The sequence below is a fragment of the Onychostoma macrolepis genome, chromosome 05 (assembly GCF_012432095.1).
Source record: "Onychostoma macrolepis isolate SWU-2019 chromosome 05, ASM1243209v1, whole genome shotgun sequence".
In the NCBI taxonomy this organism is placed as follows: Eukaryota; Metazoa; Chordata; class Actinopteri; order Cypriniformes; family Cyprinidae; genus Onychostoma; species Onychostoma macrolepis.
The window spans coordinates 2,075,434-2,087,500 of NC_081159.1; the positions used below are offsets into that span (position 1 = coordinate 2,075,434).

The following is a 12,067-nucleotide window of genomic DNA, read 5'->3' on the forward strand; positions in this document are numbered from 1 at the left end:
AAAAACTTTTGCAATAATATAAATTACAACTGAAATTAAATATAAAAAAAAGTAGTTTAGTTTAACTTGATATACGAAAATAACTATCACTGAAATAAAAATCAATAAAAAAGTTTGTTAAACAAAAACAAATACAAATGACAAAAACACAACAAAACTCAAATGGAAATGAAAACAAAATGTAAATGATAAAAATAAATTCAAAATATTACCAAAAAAGTATGTTAACGAATAGCTTTTACCAGGTATTTTATATCTCTGTTGTCCTAACCATAAGCTGTCTTGGTGTTTTTTTAAGTGCCTCCTAAATAAGTAATCAACAATTAGCTAAACAGCAGCGTAGGTACATTTGCTATTAGTTTTGCATTGTTGCATAACTTTACTAAGACAGTCTGAAAAGATATTTCTAACTATTATAATCTTTGTTTCTGCATGAGCACACATAGCATGAGTTAAGAAATACAGGAAATGAGTGTAGATTTCCAGTGAACGGAGAGTGAGACAAAGCTGTCTCATCTCGGTTATTCTTCCCGTTTTGGTCATCTTGACGTGGACGGTGTTAACACCTTCCCCCTCACTCACACTTACTCACACACACACACACACACACACACACACACACACATACTAAATTTACACCAGGACTGATTTAAAAGATGGACACGTGGACATTGTAGAAGAGCAGTACAGCTAGGGGTATTTAAGGCTGAAAACATATAAAAATAGAATTGTAAACCTCTTGGCAATAAAGTTAACACTCTAGACCTCATGATTCTTTAGGATAAGAAGGAAAACCAAACCAAATTTTTTTTTTTTTTTTTTTGTCATTGTAAGCTTGTATTTCTAGTTATGGTGACACACCGAGTCAGTTTGAAACCAGGCGTTATTCACACACCTGTTCAGGAAAGACTGGTGCTTCAATGTTTCCATGTTTCGTTTGGCATGAACTAATATGTCGTGATTTGACAGTTCTTCTGCCATTCACTTAGGATTAAGAAAATTAGCTTAATTAATACTAACTGCATTGGTTAAAGTATTAAAATCCTAGTGTGAGGTGAGATATCAAGTTAATACATGCAATGCTATTGATCGATACTTTTGGTTCCAGATGCTTTTAAGACATTTGGTGCGAGTTTCAGTAAATATAATTGTATTTTTCACAAAACTCAAAAAGACTTGAGAAGTTAATGCCTGTGAAAGCTGTTGCCCTACTTGACCTCATGCATCACGTGTCTTTTTTCATCCTCCTCTGAGCTGAAAAACTCTTCTGCTCAAATGCTTTTCCACAGTTGACTTTGATCCGTAATACATCTCGGCACGTTTCTCCTTCTGATCTGATGCATGTTTCAGTGCTGAGAAATACAATGCCGTTTGTGTTGACGTCAGGCAAGATGAAGGTTTTGGATTAATTACTTTTTCAAGATATGCTTCAGTTTTCTGGACAATAAATGGGCAATAGAATGGACTCGGGGCAGTACGAACCACCCAGAACACTGCATATCAATGAGCCAAAAACACCCAGAATACCTCAGAAATCGCTCTAGCATTGTGGTGGTGTGTTTTCCGAATGCACGCAAATAGAAAAAGAGAAATATAATGTGGTAGTTTGTCATTTTTCCATTTTCCTTATCAAAGTCAGATGGCGGATAGTCCCTGAAACCGAGGCCGGTGGGGCATTTGTGGGTATTTCCCAGTGTCCATCAGCTGCTGGTCTCCATATAACTGCTGTAACCGTGACTGTAAGATGAGAGCTATAGGATTTATCTCAATCACCCAAGGTGATGATAGTGTCATTTTAAGACCTTCTATTTTGAGCCTGTGCTTTAGTACATAGCAAAGTATACAGGCCTATAAATATTTTTTGGAATTACAGATGACATCGTGTGTATGACCAATCCATAATCATTAATGTCATTATATAGTACGCCAATTCTGTGTATATCTTGCTTCTAAAATATCTATGTTAGATGAAACAAAAACCCACAATCTACATCAGCAGCGACTTCACCCGATGTGTTGAGACCAGATGTACCACATCGTAGTATTACAAAAATGTCAAGTGCATGAAGGGAGATTTCCTCAGAAAAAGGACGACTGGTGAAATGTTGTGTTTGTAAGACAAAACCATCACATACCTGACTTGCATTTTTTTACCGTTCAATAGTTTGGGCTTAGTAAGATGAGCTTTTATAGAAAAACTAATGTTTTTTCTTCAGCAAGGATGCATTAAATTTTTTTAAAAGTGGCATTTATAAAGATACAAAAGATTTCTGTTTCTAACTCGAAGAATGATCATATTTCATGAGCACCAGATCAGCATGTTGGAATAATTTTCAAATAGTCATGTGACACTGTAACGATGCTGAAAAAAATCAACTTTGCATCACATGAATAAATGACATTCTAAAATATATTAACATAGAAAAGTTATTTTAAGTTGTGTTAATATATTTTAAAATTTTGCTGTTTTTATTGTATTTTTAATCAAATAAATGCAGCCTTGGTGAGCATAAAAAAAAACATTAACAAATGTCACCAACCCCAAAGCTTTGAATGGTAGTGTAGGTAAATATTGTAATGGAGGAACAACTTACCTACAACAGTGAAATTGTTGGTCTTGCAAAAGAGGAAAATCAGGTCGTCAAAATAGCTTTTAAAGAGGCGTCGTCTGGAATTTAAGCCCTTGAGGGGATTTGGAGAATTGCCCTCGTCCCCAGTCCCCACCCTGCACTGGAAAACCAAGCTGATTGAATTAGCCTGGAGATAACAAGGTGTAAACCATCCTACAGTCATAATACACTACATTAAATGCCCACATGTTTGACAAACTCGGATAACGTTTCAACGGGTTTATTTAGAAACCCTTTGCAAAAAGAACGGAACCTCTTGCTAGCTTACGCATTGATGTGATCAGATAAACGATGGCCGTTGTGTAATCATTTACTCTAAAAGCCTATCTTATCACCTCTTGTTTTAGAAAAGTACAGAAAGCAGATGGCAAAGTCCCAAAGGGCAGTAACTAAAAATACTATAGATTGTGGTTCTCGCCTTATGTACGAGCATTTTGCATGCAAAGCGTATGGTATGTTCAAGTTAATGGTTCTGTTATCCAGTTTATACACACATTTTGGTGGTTACTTAGTCCAAAAATTTGACTAAAAAAAAAAATTAAATAAAAAGTTCACCCAAAAATAAAACTGCCATGATGTTGTTCCAAACTTGTTTGGCTTTCTTCTGTGGGACAGAAAAGAGATTTTGGAAACACAGTGAAAGTCAATGAGATCTGATGTTTTTTTTTTTTTGTTTTTAAATTAATGTCTTCAGTGTTCTGCAGAAGACAAAACTGGTTTGGAACAGTGTCAAGGAAAGTAAATGACAGTCTAAAAAAAAAATTGGGGTCTCTTTAAAAAGCAGCTAAAAATTTGTGTAACGAAGCAGAAGATAAGAGTTCAAATTCACACCAAAATCAGACTTCAACGCATGAGATGCAATGCAATTTTTTTTAATGCGATATGATTAAGGAGAGCATTTACAATAAAATTAAGTTGTACAATAAGCAGACGGATTACGTTACAGTAAACTCTGGAAAAGAGAGATACACAAATAAATAGATCTACTTTTAAAAACAATTAGCCCCCAACCCCTTCCCCAACAAAAAATACTGAGTTGCACTTCAACTGTACAGAGTCGCCGCAAGTTCTGTGCGTTATTACAACAGAAGCCTTAAAGCAATGCCTTTGGTCTAAACTGCAAGAGTAGGTACATGCTACTGTCGTACTATCACTATGAAGCTCATGGCAATCACTTACAATAAAAGAGCAAAGGCAGGTGTATATTGTATGCAACCTTCAGACACTGATCAGTTGGGGGAAGAGTTCAGTCGCAAACATGTCATCCCAAGAGCCCTCGGAGCAGAGGGGGGATGAAATGTTACTGAAGGGGGAAGGAGACCTCTCGTATCCAGAGTCACTGTAAGCATCCGTCAGATTCGAAGCCTTCTCGTAGCCACTGAAGGAAGAGGCGTCAGAGAAGAAGTCGTCAACCGCGTCTGGAGTCCGATCCACCGCAGGGATGACCACTTCCTCCGGTTCGTCTTTGACTTCCACCTCGATTTCTTCATCGACCTCGGAGAAGGTGACGGAATCCTCGCTTTTGACGTCGCAAATGCTCTCCTCGCTCACCACCTCGGCGGGTTTGGTGTAGATGTGGTCAAAGTGGATCAGTTCATTAAGGGCTTCCAGCTTAACTGGTGCGGGCCCCAAAGCTGCAGATGGGGAGGCAGGTACTTGCTCTCCTGCACCTGCATCCAGCACAAGCTCTGGCTCCTGTGCTTCTGGGAGTTCTGTCTTGAGGAAGAGCTCTGGGTCAAGGATGTCCAGAATACCAAGCAAGAGATCAGACTGCAGGATGAAAAGATGATTAAAAGTGAGATTTTGTCGGTACAGCAAAAGCACAAGACAGAACGGTCAATGCAATGTGAGACCCTGGACTCATAAGTAGCAATAGCCAACAATTACATTGTATGGGTCAAAATGATACATTTTTCTTTTATGCCAAAAATCATTAGGATATTAAGTAAAAATCATGTTCCATATCTCAAAAATGTAAATCTCTCAAAATTTAATTTTTGATTAGTAATATGCATTGCTAAGAACGTCATTTGAACAACTTTAAAGGCGATTTTCTCACTATTTTGATTTGTTTGCACCCTCAGATTGCAGATTTTCAAATAGTTGCATCTCAGCCAAATATTGTCCGATCATAACGAACCATACATCAATGGAAAGCTATGTATAAATCTCGATTTCAAAAAAATTGACTGGTTTTGTGGTACAGGGTCACATGATCAACTCCTCCGAAACCCAAAAGCTGCAGGATCTTCACCTCAGAGTCTGAAGGGCCAGGGCTGTGAGTATCCATGGTGAAGTCTTCAGATTTGGGGACTGCTGGGTCTGCACCTGCTGCGGAGGCACACGTAGCCTGAGTGCTGCTGACTCAGAAGACCCGGTCACCAAACCCAAATCGCTCACCGCGGACTCCAGTACCTGAACCTGAGAGAGAATGAGAGGCGTTAGCGGGACGGGGAATAAAAACAACACTCTTCAGCTCCTGTAACCGCCTGTTTAACCAACACGAGCACGGGTCACAACCAATTTTATTTTTTACCTTTTCTTTCTCTTCCAAAGTATCCAACCCCAGTCTCTGTCTCAGTTCCTCATTCTCACCGAGCAGATCGCTCGTCTTCTCTCGCAACAATCTGTTCTCGAAGTGAAGTTTCTGATTCTGTGGAAAACATGTCGAAATTAAATCTTTCCTCGAAACAGATTAAAAAAAAAAAAAAAAAAAAAAAGGGAAGCAAACAATCCAAGATGAGAGTCAAAGTACCTCGAGCTCCAACTCTAAGACTTGCTGCTCCAACTCCCCCATTTTGGCCTTTTTTCTGTCTCTTGCAGTCTGTGCAGCAACTCTGTTCTTCAGTTTCCTAAAAAATAAAAATTAAAAAAATCACAGCTATTAAACATACATGTTTTGGCTAAACAATAAACATAGGATTTATATGGTACGGTGGGAAACGTATTTTTTGTATTTGCGTTTATAAAATTATGACTGATTGAGATAGATCGATAGATAGATAGATGTGTGTGTGTGTGCATGCATGAAGAGTTTATTTGCAAAAACATAGCATTTTTAAATGCTTAATTTTTAACAATTTTTTTTTTTTTTTATTGTTGTTTGTGTGTTAGCTGTACTTTTTAGTTATTTTTTTTAACCTAATCAAACTAACCCAACTGCAGTTTGATGGAGATTAAGTGGAATGCACAATGAAAAAAAAAAACTGATCTTTGAAACTCTGATAAAAACTGTTTTTGCAAATTATTTTATAATCCATTTCACGAAGCAAACCAATTTTGGCAGGTCAGCCAGTTTTGAGGAAACGGCGCATGCGCAGTCGAGTTCCTGCCACGCAGGCAGATGTGGGTATATTGATTCAGAGGGGGAGGGACTGACCGGCAAAACCCACTGATCTTGGCTCAGATTCAAATTCTTCCATATGAAAGGGTCAAACTGGTTTAATTGCCTAGATTTACATACTATAACGTTGATATATGAAAATGTCTAAAACTAGATATTGCATCCCTCGTGAATTATCTCGGTTTAAAAAACTGATGACATTAAATCCCATCTCGTCTCACCTTCTCAGCGCTTTCTCCTCCGGGCTCAGATGAGTGAGTCTCTGCCGTTTGCGCAGCGGTGCACCGGAGACGGTGGAGTCCGAGTCTGAAGAGGCTTGGTTCGGGATCATGACAGATATGGAGCGGCTCTGTTTCCCCGATATCAGGAGGACTTTATGGGCTCCTCCGGTGCCTGCTGTAACTACGACCATGTTGTGTGGTTTTCTGGTTTAGGATCTGTGTGAAGACCCCTTTCGGTATTTGTTTAGGGGTCCGAAAATCGTCTTAATTCCTTGTGTATCTTCCCCCTTCGATGTCTGAAAATTGCAGGAGCGGAGACGCTCGCGTTCTTTTTCTAGCGTCGTGGTGCGCTGTGATTGGCTGCCGGGATCACTGACGTATTTGTACGTCAATCTTTCCTTGGGTTAAAGCTGCTGATGAAATTTTCGTGTTTACGCTTATTCCTTCACACTCATGATACATTATTGATATGGAAAATTTTTCAGAAATTCTTCAAAAGTCACCATTCTGGAAATTGCATTGCCTAAAAAGTGTGACCCTATTAATAATTAGCCACAATTGCATCTAATTTTGGGGTAAAGACGTTATTATTATTTTTTTTTTTTACGAAGAAATAAAGCATTATGTGGGGTTTCTTCTTTATGTGAAACTTAAGTTATTCAATTAATCTCGTGCCTTTGATTTTTCTTTTTCCATTTTCTTCTTTCCCCATCTACACTTTGTGAATTGTGAATCTATTTTGCTAGTTTACACGAATTAATGAAATTCACTGTTATGTTTTCAATTTTAATGTTTATGAAAGTGCATGTGCATCATGTCAATATTTGTCAAATGGTCAGGGACCCATTGAACCTTAATTGTTTCTCCTGTTTCTTTTGTTGTACATTATTGTAAGAAAAGTTGCATTTAACAATTGCATGGGATTGCATCAGAAAATCTTTTCTTTTTCTTTTTCTTTTTAATCTTCTCATTTCATTAGGAAACAAGATCAAGTGGTTAAGACCTGTGCATTTTGATCACTACCATTTGAAGGAGCTCACATTAGCTGCAATTGTAACCGGCTCGTTAGCAAACACCGACTTGAGTGAAGATGCAGGTCTATAGTCAAAGGAACAGCTGAGCAAAGGAGAAACTTCTGAGGGGACTTTCATGTCCTAAAAATCTCTCCTGAGAGTGAAAGAGTAGGCAAAGTGGGTTTCCCTGTTTGGACAGCAGAAATTTGCATGTTTGGAAAATACTTTTTGCATAAAATCTGCATGTGATTCTGATAATGGGAACCCTCGTAGTAAAGATTTCAGAATATTTATTTAATTTTTCCATCTGTTTATGTAGATTGCATGTTTGTTTGTTTTTTTCACAGATTGTTAGGAATTTTCAAATAAATTTGGAAAAGGACTAAATATTGTATGATCTAATATATGGGTGGTGGTCCTCCGTAAGCATCCTGTAACAGTGCAGGAATTGTGTGTAAAAGGTGTAGCTGTGAATTGTAGCCTGTTGAATGAGAAGTCTGTCACCTCAACTTCTGTGTGTGGAGAACAAACAGTGGCTGTTTGCTTTACGCACTACTAGCCATTCAATCAACATCGTGAACTTAGATGTAGAATAAACACACCGCACTGGAACATGCATAGCGGACGCCACGGTGTGCATGTTTAAGTGTAGAAACACTGTATGTACCAAAAACTGTAGAAACACTGTCTTGTGTTATAGTATTTAATTTATGACGTAACATGAAAGGGAAGTGAAACCTCAACTTTTGGACGTAGTTACTTGTAATTTAGCAGATGTTCCCCCTCTTAAGCTGCTTATAGTACACTAATCGGAGGGACAGTCCCTATAGAAGAAACTGGGGACACTAATGCTAATAGGGCAGAACTTTGGTCACCGTTCTAGCTTGTATTCAGCTGTATGTAATATATGAGAGAAACATTTCTCTGTTCCTGTAGCTGCTCTTTGGCAGAGACATCTTTCTTGTTTCTTCAAAAAGTACCAAAAGAACAAAACTGTCACATTAAGTCACTGTGCATTTCACCTAAAAAATCTCAAGGGGAGTCCCTAAATTGCACCTGGTTTTCTCTCTCTCTCGCTGCGCTAATGTGTTAGTATTAGTTTTGGTCTACTTCCTGTGAAACAGGAACTAGAGCATGTTTTGAATGATGAAAAAAAAATATGTGCATTGGCAAACTGACTAGAGGATGATGAAACTTACCAGCAATTCCCGTTAAGTGACTCTTGACAAAGTTGTTGTGACATTGTGCTTCAAAGTTTGCCAATACATTGTAGGTTAAACTGACTGTTCAGATATATTGGAGGTTAAACTGACCGTTAAATAGTGCAATGTAGATTCAGTGCATTTGCATTAATTAGCATTACAATTTATTCAGAGAGGCACTTGTGTACTTGGCTGCGGTCTAAAAATACAACAACACTCAGACGCCAGATCTCATGAGAAAACGTAACTATTTCAATATACTATTTCAAGGAAGTGTATTTGATGTATTTTTAGAAAAAGTACAAAGCTCCGTCTGTCATGAAAATGTTCTTTTATTTTAGCTAGTAACATTTCTCATTTCAGTTTAGATTAAGCTGATGTACTAAAAAAAAAAAATGCAATTAAATTAAATGAACTAAGAACTAGAATTTAATAAAAAATTATATGGACGGAAAAAAAAAACCAAAATTACTAAGATTTATAAATTATTAGCAAAAAACATTACTGAAATAGCACTAATCTGTGTCATGCATCTGAACGAATAGAGCTATTCACCACTAGAACAATGGGTCCCGTTGCAACATGACAGAGATTGCTTTATTTATTTGTCAAGCTTTTATGGATCCAGTAGTAAAGCGATTCAACATGAATTTAAATTGCTTCTGAATTGTTTTTGAAATAGCTTGAATGCTGTTAAATTGCACGGGATTTTATGTAGCATACACTGAATCAAGTCTGGCTAAAGGGTCAGGTTGTTACGATCGTGTGCATGATTTACAGTGTTTTTGGCTGATGTTGTCACTTGTTGACTTTTGAAGAGTCCACAGTGACACTCCAGCTATAGGGTGGGAACGTCTGTGGCATTTTACCTATTGTTGTGAGTGTTGTAGGGATAATGGGGCGTTGAAGGGTCACACCCGTTCACACACACACACACAGCTGGTTTACTCCCAAGGTTTGTACGATGTTTACCCAATCCCAGATCACACTGCCCTGTGTGTATGCAACCCGCCTGCTGCTTTCCCACCCAGAGAATACTGGCAACCCTGAATTAATGCTCTCTATAAAGATTTCTTGAGCTTTAAAGTTTGGGAATTTGCTGTTTAGACACACCTTATTTAAGGTCTTACATTTGCCCTACTGTTCAAAAGTTTGGGGACGGTCAAAATACAGTAAAAAATACAAAAATATTGTAAAATATTATTACAATTTAAAATTACTTTTTTTTGTATTTTAATGTGTTTTAAAATGTAATTTATTCCTGTGATGCAAAGCTGAATTTTCAGCATCATTAGTGTCACACGATCCTTCGGAAATCATTCTAATATGCTGATTTGCTGCTCATTTCAGATTGTTATCAACAGCTGAATCTTTTCTGTTTTGGGAAACTAATGCATTTTTCAAGATTCTTTGATAATTCTAAAGTTCAAAAGAACAGCATTTATTTGAAATGGAAAGCTTTTGTAATATTATAATTAATTGAATGCATCTTTGCTGAATAAAAGTATTAATAATAAAAAAAAATGTTAGAGAACGGTGGTGTGTATCATAACACATCCTTGCACTCTTGCACATTTCATGTCTCATTGAAGCAACGATTGTGTAACCAGTTGTGAAGCTTCAAAGGTGACACAGCTATGAAATTATCTCTCATCAAACGGTCTGGGGTAGTGGATGACCTTCTTATGTTTTATCTGGGCATGAGATTATCAGCATTTGCATGTGCTTTAAATACTGGAAATAGATTAATCTCTTAGAAGAACACTTTTATTGCAGAGCGCTAAACTGTGTTTGAAAGAATAAAGAAATAAATAAGCAATAAATCTGTAAAAGAACAGAAAAAGTACTAGCAGCTCATTACCAAGACATTATCCATTAGTTTTAGACATTTCCATTAACTCTAAAACACAAACGCAATGCAATATAAAATTCAAAATACAGCTAAAACACCTTTAAAAACTAAATATGGAAAATTTCTTCAAATTAACACAGTACATTATGCCTATACAATACATACTTTTTTTACAACATGGACTATTCAGCTTTGTCAAAAACAGTTGTAAAGCAATTGCAAATTCACTAATAATAAAATATTATTACAAATGCATATTGTCTGCTAGTGCAAAGGCCTTAAAGGGATAGTCCACCTAAAAATAAAAATTATGTCATAATTTATTCACCCTCATGTCGTTCCAAACCTGTGTGCATTTTTCTGTGGAACACAACAGAAGATATTTTGAAGAATGTTTTGGGTCCCATTGACTTCCACAGTATTTATTTTGTCCGTGTATGGAAGTCAGTGGCGCCTGAAACCATTAGGTTATCAAATCTTTTTAGGAGTAAAATATCGACACTAGCATATCAATGTCCTCCAAGCTAACATGGACTACGTCCACAAAACTCAGCATTTTCATGAGGGAATGAGCAATGTGAATGAAAAAAAAAAAAATCATAGATGATCATAGAATGATTTTTGTGTTATGCGGATCTTGCTCATTGTGAGTGTGTAGTTGTGGTGGTGCTGTTAGCAGGATAAGCTGGGCTTTGTTTGAGGAATAGCTGACAGTGCGAGGTCTTTGTTGCTCAGCCGTTGGCTCCGTCTGCCTGTAAAAACAACAACAACAACTACTACATGACCCCAAACAGGCCTCGCAAGAGAGGGGGATGTGAACGCACATGCAAGTGCATCTCCTGAATAATGCACAATTAACTGTGAGAAGCTGAGAGATAAGCTAACATTTGGTAACTAATTAGATTCTGGCTGTGATGCATCATCACTGTAATGGAAATTCTGTGGGCTACGCACGCTGTGCAAGTCACCATGGTTGCATGTTCTGCGTCTGTACTTTGAATATGGATTTCTTTTGAGGGTCGTTTGTGAGTTTCACCTGGTTTCCGTCATGCACTTAACTGCTCTGTTCACTCCGATTCACTGAAGCTTCACAGTCAACAGGTTAAGGGTGTTTTTTCTCTAAAGCACCTCCTGGTGGAAAATAACAGATCACAGACCCAGAGGTAACAGTATCACCACCTGAGCTTGTAATTATCACATTTGAAGTCCATTGCTGAATTCATAATCGCATGCTAGTATGCTACTCTGACTATTTTTAGCATATCTTTTTAATGGCAGAAACAGTGCAAGCAGCCTGGAAAGCTGAAATGAAATGAAAAAATGAAAAAAAATCATTCATTATGTACCATTTTCAAGCCCATTTCCCCCATATAAGAAAACAATCATTTGGGGAGTCATTATTATGGGGTTACAAGATGATAAAACATAAAATTAAAACATGATATTTTGACATAAAACATAATTTTGTTTGGCATTATTATGACCTTTTATCTCATAAATTCATGACTTATGTCAGCATTTCAACTTCCCCCAAAGAAAAAAAAAAATTACAACATTACAAATTACGACCTAAAATACTTTTTGTTGTAATTAGGACTTTATACGTAATAATTCACTTTATCACATAAATTATGACATAAAAAACAAATTTTTAACCCATAATCATGATTTATAGATTATGACTTTTATGTTGTAATTATAACACAAAAGTTTTTAGTTTTTTTCTTAAATGGCCTTCCATACTAATGTCATTAATTACATTTTTTTTATTATCCTCATGTTGTTTCAAAACCATATGATCTTAAT

General features: G+C 36.9%; 1 protein-coding gene across 1 annotated transcript; it reads right to left on the reverse strand.

The window, feature by feature from the left end:
* Positions 1–3,486: 3,486 nt before the first annotated feature.
* Positions 3,487–6,541, reverse strand: xbp1 (X-box binding protein 1). Its single transcript, XM_058777660.1, is given in 6 exon segments — positions 3,487–4,400; positions 4,885–4,968; positions 4,971–5,051; positions 5,167–5,283; positions 5,386–5,482; positions 6,195–6,541. Coding segments are annotated over 6 exon segments (1,122 nt in total). The 5' UTR covers positions 6,386–6,541; the 3' UTR covers positions 3,487–3,848.
* Between the last annotated feature and the right edge of the window lie 5,526 nt (positions 6,542–12,067).